The 15654-nt window shown below is 59.3% G+C and overlaps 3 protein-coding genes across 3 annotated transcripts; 1 reads left to right on the forward strand and 2 right to left on the reverse strand.

The window, feature by feature from the left end:
- Nucleotides 1-102: 102 nt before the first annotated feature.
- On the reverse strand, nt 103-6878 carry GALR3 (galanin receptor 3). The gene is made up of 3 exons (XM_080584802.1): nt 6422-6878; nt 5022-5393; nt 103-4398 (listed from the first exon to the last, which is right to left on the reverse strand). Exons 2-3 carry the CDS (start codon nt 5369-5371, stop codon nt 3513-3515), a joined length of 1236 nt encoding a protein of 411 aa, XP_080440928.1. The 5' UTR covers nt 5372-5393; nt 6422-6878; the 3' UTR covers nt 103-3512.
- A 265-nt stretch (nt 6879-7143) lies between these two features.
- LOC308188121 (noggin-like) lies at nt 7144-9787 on the forward strand. Its single transcript, XM_080576782.1, has one exon. It carries the CDS (start codon nt 7776-7778, stop codon nt 8559-8561), a length of 786 nt encoding a protein of 261 aa, XP_080432908.1. The 5' UTR covers nt 7144-7775; the 3' UTR covers nt 8562-9787.
- A 137-nt stretch (nt 9788-9924) lies between these two features.
- Nucleotides 9925-13539, reverse strand: GCAT (glycine C-acetyltransferase). The gene is made up of 9 exons (XM_080576778.1): nt 13311-13539; nt 13088-13218; nt 12464-12565; nt 12017-12163; nt 11593-11747; nt 11340-11422; nt 10987-11158; nt 10597-10718; nt 9925-10265 (listed from the first exon to the last, which is right to left on the reverse strand). The coding sequence occupies exons 1-9, from the start codon at nt 13510-13512 to the stop codon at nt 10114-10116; spliced, it is 1266 nt and encodes a 421-aa protein (XP_080432904.1). The 5' UTR covers nt 13513-13539; the 3' UTR covers nt 9925-10113.
- Nucleotides 13540-15654: the final 2115 nt, after the last annotated feature.

Genomic DNA, 15654 nt, shown 5'->3' on the forward strand with positions numbered 1-15654 from the left:
GGGAGGCTGCGTGCAGAACAGCAATCAAGCTCCTTCAGCTTTAATTACAGCCAGCTCGGTATCAAGGATAAGTCACATTTTCTTCTCCCCTAGCTTTGAGCTGTTGGACCGGTTGGAGCGTGCGTGCTGTTACTGGGCAGACTGGAATTCCCTCCTGGCTATGGGAGCTCCCCAAGCCAGACACAGCGTCTGCCCTTCCCGCTCACGTGCTCCCCAAAACAGGGGCTCAGCCCCAGAGAGCTAAGGAACGGGAGCCTGGGCTTGCAGGGGCTTGCTGGGCTAAATGAACCTTCTCACGCAGGTTTTCCCCCTGTCTTCTTTGTCCCGTGTTATTTAGGCTTCTCCCCGATACGCAACACTCAGCCCTGACCTGGTCTGCTTCCTCTGCAAGCAGGGACCACGAGGAGCAGGATCGGAGCATCGCTGTTCCTGACCACTGTTCCCTTCTCCCTCTCTTGTATGCTTTGGGCTGTGAAGTGGGCCCTCGCATCTGGAAACGATGCAGATTTTTGCAGATTTTCGTACCTGGAGGCTGGTGTGACACGCCAGCTGGCCGCCAGCCACGGTGTCATGCACAAAGGATGGTGGCAGCGAGCTGCAGGACTAGCAAACCCCTGGGGAGGTGGCCAAGGAACACCGGAGATATTTCCAGAGGAGCAGCAGCCACCACAGGGAAAGGGAGACAGAGGAATCGGGAACGGGGATGGGAGGCGAGGGAGGCTCGAGGTGCAGAAAGCAACATCAAACACTTAAGTGGGAAAAGAAGAATAATCCCCAGCGCAGCAACAGAGTTGACCTCAGCGCGGGGAAGGGGGTGTCCTTGCAGCTGAGCTCTAACAAGCTGCACAACAGCGTCAGCGAGGGTTAGAAATGCCACGTCGCCTGGGAATTTGATGAGTGGGCAGGACAAAGCAATAAGGGGAGATTTACGCAAGCAGAAGCAGGGGATGCGAAGAGAAGAGGGATAAAGGGGGGGGGTTTGTAGCCCTGCTGCGAGGTCTGCAGCATCTTGCACGCACCAGAGCCCTTCAGACCCCCAGCTCCCATTGCTGCCAGGTGTCCTCATCCCCACTCTACAGCGCCCATAGCACTGAAAGTGTCGGAGGACAGGAACGGGGCCAAAATCTCCTCACCTGTGACCGCAGCTTCCAGCTGCATCTCCAAGGTCCCACCACACACAGGAGCAAGGAAGGACACCAGGATTTCCACAGCCCGTGCAGGGCTCGGGGCACCACTGACGGGGCTGTGCTGCCTCCAATGATTTTGCATTTGGCACAGGCTCACACCGGCATTTGGCAGTGGGCTGGCAGTAAATGGCTCCTCTCTCCCAGCTGGGGCTCCCTCGCTGTCTGAATTAGCTGTAAAGTGAGCAGCGCGGTCCCCGCTGATTTCCAGCCTGCAGTCTGCCGCACCACCTGGCCTCTGCGTCTCCTCCTGGGAAATCAGAGTGGGGGGCTTTGCTGGGAGGGTTAGCTCCATGCATGTGCTGGCTGCGGGCAGCAGGGCAGCGAGAAGTGAACTGTCGGGAAAGATTTTCCATCCGCCCCATTCAGGGCAAGCATGTTCACTCTGAAACCTACTGATGCCATAACAGTCAGCTCCAGCACGAAACTCTGGCATGTCCCACAGTGTCACTGCCCTCACTAGACATTTTCTGCCAAGCTTTCTCTTTTTCACCTGCTCTTAGGGCATTATCAGTGTAGATCTGCTTCACGCTATAGGTTACACGCTCAGGAGCCACACAGCACTAAGCAAATGCCATCTGCAATTAAGGAAAACGAGGGCTGTTGCAAGCACGCAATATTTACTGTAAATATTGAGCTGGAACAGTGGCAGGTTTAACGCTTTGCAGATAAGGCATCTGAGGTCTGGCTGTGGGATTTTGGAGGTGGTTGTTGAGCTCTGCAGTGCTTGATCTCAGCTTTGTGGGTTTGGATGAGAGAATTCTCTTTCACTGCCCAGAGAAAACCATCTCAGTGGGGATAAAGCATGGGCCCGATGATCTTTGCCTATCCTGGAGGAAAGCAAAGCCCCTGGGATGTGATCAGAAAGTGTGATGCTAACAGAGATTTCTCTTTCATCTCTCACCATGGACTTCCTTCCATGGCCTTTCCCAGAGCTTGTCTGTGCTGGTAAATGAAGGAGGACCCGGACCACTTGCACTCACAAGCCAAGTACATCACAGAGCCATGTGCCCATGGCAAAGCTGTCTCATCCACCTCCATCACCAGCCTCCATCAGCCCATGCTGCAGAGCCCTGCACCGGGCAGAGACTGTGTCCAGCACATGTCAAATGCAGCAGGCAAAGGAAATAACCAGGGTTTACTTGGGTCAAGGGAGAGAAACTCCAGCACCCTCTGGTGAACGTGGTTTCTTGTCCCCCATAACCCCAAAGCACTTTACATCCGTCCCACGGTCAGGCCGCAGGGATGCTCGGCCACCCCGTGGGGTGTCATTCAACTGCTCCCACAAACAAAGTCTCCTCTGTGGTTGTTCAGGGCAGAGTGGCCAACAGGGAACAAAGCAGGGGTAAGTTTTGCTCCCAGGAGGACATGGGTCCCACAGCAATCCCACAGTGATGACCATTGTGGAAGATGTCCCAGCCCACCGACTGGTGTAGGCCTCGCGTTCTCCTGGAAGCCCCCTTCACTAGGTTGGAAGGGGCACTGAGGAGAAAAGGTTGAACTAAGTGCACATGGGTGCCACCACAACTGTCATTACATGGAAAAAGGTGTCTTGCCAAGTCAGTAAACCACGCACATGGAGCTAATCCTACCAAATAACATCACTGCTCAGAGAGCAACAGGTCGTTCAGCCCCAGAAGGAAGGGATGAAACTCCTCATGATGAACAAATATCAAAGATAAGGCAGCAATCCTTCAGGAATTTGCAAAAGGCAGACAGAAAGTAAGCAGAGGGATGAACCAGGTAGAACAACATGGTGGGAGGAGGAGTTGTGGGGTTTGTTTAGGAAGAAGTGAGGGACAGACCTCTAGGAGACATCCTACAGCAAGTACTTCTGGTGGAGCAGGGTCAAGGGAAGAGGCCTGTCCTTTCTTCCTTGAACTTCAGAGAAGCCCCAAGAAGGGCACGCAGATATGTCAGCACACAAGCCTTTCCACTCTTCACCTGCCATGGCGTAAATCATCAGGGTACGAGTAGTGAGTGCTGCAGAGGTTGTATAATCAAGCTGTTGACACAGACGGCTGACTTTTTTACATGAGAAAGCATTTTGAAGGCCCTCTCTGTTCTGGATGCAAGGGCTAGAGAAGGGGAAGTGGACCAGGACCTGGCCCATGGGAAGCGGCATCACATTAACGTGTCCCTCTCTTCTGCATTTGTATGGTGGATTGTGCCATTCCTAGACAAGCGGTCCAGTAAGTGGAGGTGAGTTTGAACAACCGGTTGACCATTACCACAGGGGCTTTCAGCTTGGCTGTGCCCCTCATTATTCTGCCTGCTTGGGAAAGAAGTGTTTACTCACTGGCTGGAAAACATGTTCCTTTCCTTTGCTCATTTGTAGTGAACAGTCAGACACTCCTGAGATCTTCTTGGAGGGGTCATGGCTAGGAGATTGCCAGCTATTACCAAGCTTTCCTCCTCCAGCAGTTCCTTCTGAGCAGAGACCATGGCATCTTGCAGCTGGTGAGTCCATGCTCTGGCATGGTTGGCACCTTCAGTGTCCCTCCTCCTGGTGTTCTCCCGTGGGACCTGGGTCACCTCCGTGTTGCCTCCATAGAAGCCTCTGGTGCTGTTGGTGAAACCTTTGCCCACGTTGACCACGTGGACTTTATTTCCAACTCTCTTCTTCTTCTTCCTGTTCTTGTTCTGGAAGAAGAGGCAGGTGAAGACCTGCTTGAAACGCTTTCGGAAATGTTTGGAGATGAGGGCATAGACGATGGGGTTGAGGCAGGAATTGGCGTACGAAAGGCAGTGGGAAGCCAGGCGGCAGGCATATGTGGCTCTGTTGAAGGGAAAGTGGCCAAACCAGAAGCACAGGATGACCAGATGGTGGGGAAGCCAACAGAGGCAGAATAGGATGGCGACAGCCACAATCATCTTGGTGACCTTACGCTTGGCCTTACGGGACTCTGAGATCCTTTCAATGGGGTCTACAGAGGTCCACAGGAACTTGATGGTCCTGGCGTATGCCAGGCTCACCACAGTCACGGGTAAGAGGTATCCAAAGACAAACGTGAGGATGTCCAGAATCTTTCGGCGCTGGTCCTCCCAGATGGGGACGCAGATGGGCACCCCGTGGTAATGGACAATCTGGTAGTAACTGAGGTAAGGCCCTGCAAAGAGCAGGGACAGCGACCAGATCACTATGATGGCCACTCCTGCGTTTCGGGTGGTGCGGAGATCCCGGGACTTCAACGGATAGCGGATGGCCAGGTACCTGGTGGGGAGGGGAAGGAGAAACCAAGCATAATGTGGGTGAGATATCTCGTTGCCCTCCTGCCCCGTGGAGCTGCCATCTGTGAAGCCTTTCCCATGTAGCCTCCCATTTCTCCTCTTCCCCACCTTTCATGAGGGAGGGTTATGGTGAACTCACATAGCTAATGGGATCATCCCAACATGGAGCTGGGAATCTCCATCACCCTGTGCTAGCTCAGGAGGGGCAGGCAACGTGCCTCTTGAACCAGGGAAGAGGGCAGGAGAAGGACACAGAGGGCTCCCTGTTTCTCCTCTGGTGCGTTGTTTCCCTGGGTTTTAGCACTCTTGGTTTTGTATGGTGGACACCAAGCCTCAGAGCATGCTTGCACTCCTCCTGCTCAGGTGAGAAAGAGAAAGGGCTGGGTAATATGGCTGAGAGCTTGGCTGGGTGCTGGGAGAAGGCATGGGGAGATGTGGAGTAACAGTGAGAAGCTGGATCTGCTGGCCCTGCCTCTAGGGAGACCCAATTTGCTCTTTACAGGACATTGAACAAGGTAGGAACTGGTCTTTCTCTTACCCCTTAGCTCGAGAGTGGCAAACACATTGTCCCTGATCTGAGGGACCGAGATGGGAGGGGACACTTGCCTGTCAATGGAGACCGCAGCCAGGGTGAAGCTGCTGGCGTACATGGTGAGGTAGATCAGAAAATGCACGGCCTTGCAGGCAAAGGCCCCGAAGAGCCACCCGTCCAGGGTGTAAATGGTGGCCTGGAAGGGGACACAGCAGACAATGAAGCACAGGTCGGCCATGGCCAGGTTGAGGATGAAGAGGTTGGTGGTGTTATACTTCACTTGGCCATTCCGTAGCAGCACGGCCAGCACCAGCCCGTTCCCCACGGTGCCCAGAAGAAAGATGAGGGAGAAGATGATGGGCACGATGATCCCTGCAGCTCGCAGCTCCGGGCTGTCGGAGGAGGCGTTCCAGCCCCCTGGCATCTCCCCATCCGACAGCGGGGCCCTGTGAGCAGAGAGAGAGACAGCCTGGATTCACGTCCCCATCACAGTGTCCCTTCTCCCACCAGCTCACCTACATTTCTCCTACAATCCCAAAGCTGCTTTTAAACCCTTCGGGATTTCTTGCTTTGGCAAGTCTTCATTCCGGCTGACATTCAACCAGGCTTGGCCAGGGCCGCGAGGGCATGGAGAAGGAACACCCCCCAGCAGCAGCACCCTGCACTGTGCTGTATCGCCTTTAATGTGCTTTCAGATCAGAGTTCAACAGGTCTCTGAAAAGCGCAGGTGGGACGCATTTGATCTGCGGGTTTGGGGTATTGCTGACCTGATAGAAGGGCAGGAAAGGAAAATTTGGTTGCTGGGTCCTATCTTGTCCTTGCCTGCTGGCAGGGCTCACTTGTGCTCTCTCATCTCTGCTCTTTGCGCAGCTCTGGGCTGCCAAGCATCCCCCCCCTGTGATGTGGGAGAGGATGGGGGGGAGACATTGAAACACAACCCGATAGTCATCACAAAGGAGTGATTTATCCCAAAGCTCGAGGAGCAGCGAGGTGCTGACATTTGCTGCCAAACTTCCTCCAGCACTGAGTAACACCGTGCTCAGGCAGGGAGCGCAAACACCCTATCTCCTAATGAGCCTTCGCCTTATTGTTCTATCATTAGAACAAATTGTCCTTCGCTGAGCAGCAACCAAGAAGGAAAGACACCGTTATCTAGCAACTGTTGACATGCAATTAACTCTTTTGGGGTCGTGCGAGCTCTTTCACCCCGTGCTCCCCCATCTCTCTTCTCATGCCACTTCTCCTTCACATCACCCTCTGTACTGTGCTGGAAACTCATCCCTGGCTCTGAGCTCCCCTCTGTCCTACTGCTGACAGCCCAGCTCCTCCATCCTGGCCCCATGGGACCTTCTTGCATGAGCAGAAGACCGCGGTGTCCCTCTGGGCCCACACCTCGCACGTAGGCTGCGAGGAGCTGTGGGCACACGCTCATCCCTGCTCAGGGAGCCCTGAGGCTCGTGAAGCTGGCACTCACCTTTGCGAGAAAGGGCCTTCAGCTTCTCTGCTTGCTCAGGGGAAACCTCCAGAAGAGCCTGGGCAGCAGTGGCGAGGAGGAGGCAGCACCTCGTCCACGTGGGACAAGGACAGTTTGAGCAGCGCCGTCACCCCTGCCCAGTGCCCCAGCACTCCCCGCCAGCCGCCAGCTCTGCTCTCTTCTCCTCCTCACTCCCGCACTCGTCTCTCTCCTCCTGGAGCTCCTCGCACGCTCGCTCTCTCTCTGTCTCCCCCTTTTCCCTCCCTCTGCTCTTGCTGCTGATCCATTGATCTCTCTCCGTTTTATTTTTTTCCCCTCTCCCTGTTGTTGGGTTTGGAGTTAACTCCTCTCTGCCCAGCTTTCCTGTGGGTTCAGCAGCTTCCCCGCTCCCACAAGGAGGGGACAGCGGAGAACAAGGGTGCTGCTCCTTGCTGGGAGAGGCAGGACAGGGTCCTGCAGCCCCGTCACCTCTGTGTGTTCGGGAGGTTGTTCCCAACACCTCCAGGGAACGTGGATGTCCCGCCATGCCTGACCCTTACCTTGTCCTCAGCGTATGGGGCTAAAACCTCTGGAGCACGAGCAATTAGTTGCTATTTCTAGCTGTTATTAATTGCTAGCAGCATGGCAAAAAGTGCTTGTTGTGCAGACCAGATCATATCGCACCCAGCGTCAGACCGGAGACGGAGGGCAAAGCAGGCTTTTGTTTTCTGTCCAGCGCAGGTCTGACCTCTCACCAGCATTCCCCTCCCCGGGGAGGGAGGACAAGCAGTCCAGGGACGGCCCCACCAGACATCCAGCTCCGTTATCACCCTGCAGGACAGCATGTGCTCTGGCCGATGTGACAAGAAGCAACTGCGACACACACAGCCATCCTCCACTGAATCCAGCCCCAGGGTGCAACACACGCCCTGCAGACCTCCAGGACCACCAGGGCCAAGCATGGCTTGGGGTCCTTTCTGAGCAAGACCCAGAATCCAGCAGCTCCCCTTTGCTGGGAAGGTCCCGGATGCCTCTTCAAGCACAGGAGTGGGCAGGATGTGGAGGAGGAGGTGCTGGACCCTTCCCCTCTGTGGCAGCCTCCTCTCCCTGGGGCAGCACGGGTGCGGGCGGTTCGGGGGAAAAGAGGCAGAGGTGAGGGTCCCGCTGCCCCTGCCCACATTCACCCCACCCGCTGCACCTCAGCCCAGTGGGAGGCCCCCGCTGCCCCCCCGATGTCTGGAGGGAGCAGGATGTCCCCGGGCAGGCGGGCGGGCAGCTGGGTATCAGCATCTGCAACCAGGGAAAAGGGGAAGGCCGCGCTCGGGACGCGGCGATAACCCGGGGGACGCGGCCACAGCCCACAGCACCGCTCGCCATGCAGGGCCCCTGCCGCTGCCTCCTCCTCCTCCTCCTCTTCCTCCTCCTCCTCTGCCTGCTGCCGCTGCCGCCGCCGGGTGCCTCAGGCCTGGCACCGCCGCCGCCGGAGGACCCTCGAGACCCGCCACCGCCGCCCGGCACCGCAGACCCCGCTGCCCGCCTGCTGCGCGGCCGCCCCTCGGCCCCGGTGCGGCCCTACAGCCTCTCGCTCTCCCCCGAGGACTACCGCTACGCGCCCAAGCCCCGCCATCTACGGCTCGGACGGCTTCGCCGGCTGCTGGGCTCGGCCTTCGACTCCTTCTGGATGTCGGCCGAGGAGCCGGCGGGTCGCAACGGCACCGCCGCCACCGAGGACCTGGAGGCCCTGAGCCGGGAGCTGGCGGAGGGCGCCGGGCGGTACCGCCGCAAGCTGTGGCGCGAGGCCGAGGGGCTGGAGCTGCCCACCCTGCTGCCCCCCGTGCCCGGGCTGCCCCCCGAGCTGCCCACCGCCGTGGCACGGCGCCTGCGGCAGTGGCTGGTGGAGTGGGCCGCTTGCCGCCTCACCTCCACCTGGGTGGACCTAGGGCCCGTCTTCTGGCCCCGCTGGGTGCGCCATACCGCCTGCCAGCCCGACCCCTCCGGCTGCTCCTGGCCCCCCGGCATGGCCTGCCGTCCTGCCCAGCTCACCCACCTCAAGCTGCTGGCCTGGCACTGCTGGGCCCCGCGGCCCCCCGGCCCCCCGCACTGCGCCTGGCGCCAGATCCCCTACCCCGTGGTGGTTGCCTGCAAGTGCTCCTGCCGCTGAGGGGCTGGGGAGCAGGAGAAAATAAAATGCCAGAAGCCAAGCGGGCCGCCCCTGGGTGTTTATCTGGGGCAAAGGACGCGGGGTGGATTACTCCCTGGCATCCCCGTGCACAGGGGACTGAGGGTGGTGGGAGTGGGGCTGAGGTGTGGGGAAGAAGTGGGGGGGTGTGGGTTGAACTTCAAGGTGGACATTGCAGCATGGAGAAGGGCTGGAAGAGAGGCAGGTTTGGGACTGAGGTGTGACAGCACGGTGAGGGTTGTTCATGAGGGTGGGTGGAAGTGGAGAAGGCAGGAATCCAGGGCTGGAAGTGTCCTTGTTTGTATGGGAACTGGATGGGATGGGGCGCTCTGGTAGCTTAACGCACAACGGGAGAGATAGGTGAGCCCACACCTACCCCACATTGCCTGCAGGGTGGTGGCTTGGGATGGGGACGGACCAGCATCTGGTCCCAACTGGGGTGGGCTCACCTGGGATGGGTCGGGCTGGGAACTACAGCCTGGAAAGGCAGCACCTCCTGCCTTTGCGTCCTAACGAGCAAAAAGTCCTCTGCTTTCTGGGCTAAAAGCCATAAACAGCCGCAGATCAGACCTCCGTCAGGAAGCCTTGAAGAAAATAAAGAGCTGGAGGAATCGCCTGGGAACGAAACGTTCTTGCACCTCCTGCGGTCGGCAGCGGCAGCGTTATTCAATCGCGGCTCTCTGTGCCCTGACCCGCCCGCCTCCCCAGCGCTGCAGCTCCCGGCGCCGCGCAGACCGCAGCCTGCTGCACAGCTCGGCCTTGAAGCAGCTGGGAGGCAGCGGGGACGGAGGGGAGAGGTTGGGGTATCCAGAGGAGACGAGGAGGATGGGGAGTGTACATGTGCGTGCAAGGACACGGGAGGGAGGCTGCATGACACACGGTTGGAGCAGAGGCAATTTGAACAAAGCCATCCTGTGATGCCCAGGACTCGGCGTGTGCCTGCTCGAGTGCTAAATCACCACCTTGGCAGGGCTCGGAGGAACAAATGCAGAGATGCCAGCCTGCTGTGTGTTCTCTGCCGCGTGAAAATTGCACTTGATGGAGGGAAATTGCAGGTTGCTGTCACCCGCTCGGATGCATGCCCTCTCGCCCATCTCCTGGGCTTGTGCCACGTGGGGCGAGATGCAGCTCCCGGGGCTGGGGTGGGAGCCCGGCGGTGAGGGTAAAGTTGTAGGGCTGATCTCAGGCACCAAGCAAGCCAGGGAGCAAGGAGCAGTGGTGCTGGGGCCAGCCTCTGCCCTCTTTCCCAAATTGGCTGCTGGTGGCACGGGTTGCCAAGGGCTGATGCACAGCCTGAGAAACCACAGCTCCCAGACGAGAAAGCAAGAGCCGGACATCTACCCACTGCACTGCAGGAAACCTTTAATGACACAGGGGCTGCTGCCAGTGCACCGCAACAGCCAGAGCCTTCCACAGGCCGTATGCCTCGAGGTCCCGCATCCAGCAGCACGGTGCTCGAGCCTTCCCCCCACGGCACAGGCACTTGTGTTGGTCACGGGCAGGAAAGGCACCGAGGGACGCATCTGGTGGCCCCTCAAGGCAGCGCTCCGTGTTTCCGTCCCACCTCGGTGAAGGCCTCCACGCAGCGGTCGATGTCCTCGTCGCTGTGCACAGCCGAAATCTGGACCCGGATGCGGGCTTTCCCCTTGGGGACCACGGGGTAGCTGAAGCCAATGACATAAATACCTGGGGAGAAAGAGCACGGAGAGCTGGAGCTGGCCAGGAGGGAAGCCTGAGGTGGCAGCGGGTGACAGAAAGGCTCCTGGCTCCCCCTCTTCAATCTCAGCAAACATTTCCAAGCTGGATTTCAAGGGGTACCTGCTTCTGAGCTCTGATGGACTAATGAAAAATCCCCTCTCCTCTGGGAAGGATCAAGAGGATATTTGCAGCTGGAGGGTACAGAACTAGCAGATTTCATGCAGGAATCTCTCTGGAGGAGAGATGGTGGTGGTGGCACCATCAGACGTCGATTCCGTCGAGGCATGCGCCTGCAGCCAGAGCTCCCTGCCCCGCTCACCTCTGCTCAGCATGTCCTCAGCCATCACTGCAGCCAGCCGGGCGTCCCCGAGCATGACGGGACAGATGGGATGGTCTTTCCCTGAGATGGTGAAGCCGGCTGCCATCATCTTGCTTCTGAAGCTGGTGAGGAGAACGAGAGGAGGAGTAAAAATTTGTCATCCCTGTCCTGGGGGACCACTGCTGTGTTTTCCCTGGGAGATCAGGCCACTGAGGGCCAGGTGTGATTCTGGTTCATATCTCCTTCCCCTGAGGGCCTCCAGCCGTGACTGCGAAGTGCCTCACGGCTGTCAGCAGAGGGTGAACACACACACAACTCGCTCCCAACGAGCCCCTTCCTGTGCTCCCACCCCACCCGGGGCCAGAGGGGAGCAGAGACATGGCCCCTCACCGCTGGGTCTTGGCGGCCATGGACTGGGCGATGGCGTTGCTCTCCATGAGCAGGTCCAGGGCCTTGGAGGCGCAGCCCACCACGGCGGGGGGCAGGCTGTTGGAGAAGAGGTACGGGCGGGAGCGCTGGCGGAGCAGATCGATGAGGGGTTTGGGGCCCGTCGTGTACCCACCTGCGGAGGCAGGGAAGAGGAATGGGCGAGGCACCCTTGGTCCTGTGGCAGGGTCCCAAACCGAGCCTCGTGCCACCAGCAGGACAAGGAGAGCATGCGTTTGTTGTTTTTAGACAGATGAAGGCAACGTCAAAGCGATGCTGTGGAGCACTTTAGGGCATGGGCAAGGAAATGCCTTCACCTGCAGCTCCTCCAAGAGCTTTTCCCAGGGTGGAGTTGATGATGGTGACCTTGTCCATCACTCCCAGGAGCTCATCAGTACCCCTGCAGAAAAAGGAATGTCACGTTAGGACCCGTGCCAGCGCGTACCAGGGAAACTGCTCTACACCTGGCACCTCGAGGGAAACAAAGCACCACCAGGCCGGTGGCCAGGCAATGACACAAAACCCCCAAGACCCAAGGGGGCCTTCCACGAGGCTGAAACGACCCCTTACCGGCCGTTGGGCCCGAGGAACCCTGTGGCATGGCATTCGTCGATGAAAACCAGGGCGTCATACTTCTGGGCCAGCTGGCAGATCTCCCGCAGGGGCGCGATGTCACCGTCCATGGAGAAGGCACCATCGGTGGCCACCAGCCGCAGGCGGTGTTTCTGCCGGAAGGAAGAGTGGCACGCTGCGAGGACGTCACCCTGAGGAACGGGGCTGGAGAAGGGACCCAGCCCTCGTCCCACCTGCTGTAGGGAATGGGTACATCTAACCGAGACGGGGGGTTGTGTTGCAGCCAGCTGCATCCCCACACAGCTTACCCATGCCAAACAGCAAAAAAAGGATGCCCATGGCATGGGAAAAGGCCGAATCCTTCAGGGCTGGTTACTGCCCAGACACGTGGGAGCCTTAGGGTGGGAGCGCAGCCCTGTACCTGCGCATCCTGCAGCTTGGCCTCCAGGTCCTGCATGTCCATGTGCTTGTAGCGGTACTTGTTCGCCTTGCACAGGCGGATGCCGTCGATGATGGAGGCATGGTTCAGCTCGTCGGACAGCACCGCGTCCTCCGGGGTGAGCAGAGCCTGTCAGTGCCAAACAGACAGGATAAGCCTCCGCTGCAGGGTGCCACCTCACCCGAATCGGGCAGCCCGTCCCGGTGCGGAGGACAAAGCTGCATTTGACTGCAGCTGCCACGTCGCTCCTGGCGCTGCTAAATTTTCCACTTTCCTGCCCAGCTCCCTTATCCCCTGGTTTTCTGAGGGCTGAGTAAACAGCTCCACACGGCCAAGGGCACCAGGCCTGGGCTCTCCACCAGGGAACCTCTGCAGGACGCGGCAGGCTCTTTGCTGTCCTTCCCCTCTTCTTTGCCAAGCACTACAAACCTCAAAGATGCCGGCGTTTGCATCGAAGCAGCTGGCGTAGAGGATGGCGTCCTCCCTCTGGTGGAAGCGTGCGATCTTCTCCTCCAGGTCCTTGTGTATGCTCTGAGAAGAAAGAGAAAAAGCGAGCATCACCGCTTGGGCAGCGCGAGTTCTTGCTTGCCCGCTGCTGATGGGTGCATTCTGTGAAGGGAGAGAACAGACGTGTTTTATCCAGGAAAGGTTTATGTGGGGGAGAAGTTAATGGGCCCTAAAACCACAGTGATCGGCTTGGATGCCAAAAACCCAGCAGGGAGACTCCCGCAGCTCCCAGCCACGAGGCAGCAGCTGCGGGTTTCCTGTGTTTAACCTGCTGGGGCTCTGAGAGGGATGCAGGGGGGATAAATTGGGGTAGGTTTGACTGAGATGGTTGAAGTCTAGGATTTTTAAGCGGGCCTGGCTGCAACCCTGAGTGCTGGGAGGGGTGGAGAACGGCATCTGCTTTCTGAATGCAGGGGGGATTTTGATTCTTCTCCTCTCCGGGGAGGGAATGGTTTAAGCCGGCTCATTTCCAGGATGAGAAATGGATGAGAGAAGGGGAACTTTTCCCGTACCCTGCTGCCGAAGAAGCAACCCGGTGCCCGGTACCTGCGTGCCGCAGATGAAGCGCACGGAGCTGAGGCCGGCGCCGAACTCCTCGAGGGCTCGCACGGCGGCGCGGATCACCTGCGGGTGGCTGGACAGCCCCAGGTAGTTGTTGGCGCAGAAGTTGAGGATCCCTGCGGGGCACGCGTTAGGGCCATCAGCTCCGCCACCGCGACGGGCACCGGGGACCCCCGGGGGACACCCCCCCGGGGACCCCCGCACTCACCGGCGCCGCCGCCGCCAGCCAGGCGGAGGTGGGGGCCCTGCGGGGAGGCGATGACCCTCTCGCTCTTCCAGGTGCCGGCGCCGCGGATCCCCTCCAGCTCCCCCTCCAGCCGCCGCCGGAGCTGCGCCGCCGCCGCCCCCGAAGCCGACCGGGAGCCCCCGGCCCCGGCCCCGGCCGCCCGCGCCGCCGCCCGGAGCCACATCCCCGAGCCCGAGCCGCTGGGGGCGGTGCCTGCAGGGCCAATGGGAGGGAGGGGAGGGGAGGGGAGGGGAGGGGAGGGGAGGGGAGGGGAGGGGAGGGGAGGGGAGGGGAGGGAAGGGGAGGGAAGGGAAAGGGAGGGGAGGGAAGGGAAGGCAGCCCACGGTTTGGTGCCCCAGGTGGGTCGGCACCCCAGAGTTTGGGGAGCCCAAGGGACTGCCCCGCTTCCCGCCCCATTCTGGGGTGTGTCGGGGTGGGGATGGCCCCGCGGTGGGGCTGGTGGGATCGTGGCACCGGGTCCCGGTGCGGCACTGGGCACCCCATGAAGCAGGCGTTGGCTCCCGCTCCCAATCGGAGAGGGCTCCTCTCAAGGGCAGCCAAAAGGCTCTGGGCCAAGGGACCACGAAGAGCAAATGTCCCTTTATCGGTCGGGGGTGGTGGTGTGAGTAGGCAAGGGTGCACGGTGCTGGGGCTGCAGGTGCTATGCGCAGGATCTTGGAGAGTGGCTCGTGTCCAAAGCACGGCTTTACCCCTGGGGCTGCATGCCAGGAGCAGCCACCCCGTGCCAGAGGGCAGAGACACCCTGGGCTGTCCCCAGGCCATGGCTGGGATGGCCACCAGCAGCCCAGCCTGTACTTTGCACCCTGGTGTGGGAGCATCCGCTTCCCCAGGCTGCTGCCCCCATTCCCCCTGGCCTTTGCAGCCTGCAGATCTTGCTGGGAGGTCCCCAATATGTCCCAGGCTGTCAGCACCCCAAAGGACTGCAGGAGCCTCCAGCCCAGTGAACTGGGGTCCTGCAGGCTACGGGGGTCAGGAGTGCCCGGCTCAAAGTGGTGGGACATTTTGCTCCTGAGCAATTTTGCTTCTTAACCACAGGGTTTGGATCCTGGAGAGGAGGGGATTTTGGATGCCTGGGGCTGAACATGCTTGGACACCCCCTTTGAGAGGTGTGGAGGCCTTTTGGCCCAGGTGATATGGGGAGGAGGCTCTGGCCCAAGGGATTTAGGCACCTTGACACATGTGAGTTGGACTTGCTGAAGTCTGAAGGATTTAAATAAAGCCCATCCACATGGTTTAGGAACCAAAGGAATTTAGGGATTTATGGGTGTCCAGCAAAGGGGACAATGAGCTAAGGGCCTGTGGGATTAGCCCAATGAGTTTGGGTGTATCCAGCTGAGAAGACTGAGAATCCTGTGGTCTGAGAGGTTTAGGACCTACTAGCTGAAGATCAGGTGCTCGAGCTCAAGGAATCTGACTGCCTTTGGCCAAACGGATTTGTGATCCACAGGCCCAATGGGTTTAGACACCAGAATCCCAGCTGGGTCAGGTACCTCTGTCCTCCACTGTAGCTGATTGGGGATCCTGTGGCCCCTCATGTCCAGAAGGATTGGGGACCTAACTCTTGAAAGGGAATTTGGATCTTCAGCATAGGTGGTCTGGAGGCCTTTGATCCAATGGTCTTAAGAACAAGAGCCCAAAAGGGTCCATGTGCCTCCAGGCCAAGGATTTCAGTAACCTGAGCTACAGGGTGCTGTACTGGGGTCTTCTAAGGCTAAGAGGCTTGCACACCATCTACCTGAGTAATTTAGGATCATCAGGCCAGTGGATCTGGGAACGAACAACCAGGAGCATGAAGACCCTAGGACCAAGGGATTTAGGCACAGCAAGCCTCAGGTTGCTCGCCCAGGTGATGGTGGATCCTGATGTCCAAGGAGTTCCCAGCCGGTATGATTTGGGATCATTTGGGCAGATCCTACCCATGGCTCTCAGACCCGGCAGGGCAGTAGGGCCGTCCCATGAGCTTCCTGCCAGCCCCGCGGGGAGGGACGCTGTGGGGCCGGGCCGGCCCTGGGGCTGTGCCAAGGCCCTGGTGACAGCGGGGCCTTGCCCATCCCCACACCCCAATGGTCCCTGCCACCACCCGTCTGCGCCGTTATCTCCAGCCCTCACCCGCTGGGTGGCGGGCTGACTGGGACGTGGGGCGGGAAGGGAGCGGGGAACCCATTTTCCTCCTCCTGGAAGGGCTGCGGCTCTTGTCGGGCTGTCCTCCCTCCCTCCAAGTCCTCAGCCTGCTCACCACAACCCCCCCAGACCCGCAGGAGTTGAAGTCCTGCCCGGCCCCAGCAGACGCACGGGGTCACCCGCG

The sequence above is a fragment of the Anser brachyrhynchus genome (genome assembly GCF_964034855.1).
Source record: "Anser brachyrhynchus genome assembly, chromosome: 1".
NCBI lineage: Eukaryota > Metazoa > Chordata > Aves > Anseriformes > Anatidae > Anser > Anser brachyrhynchus.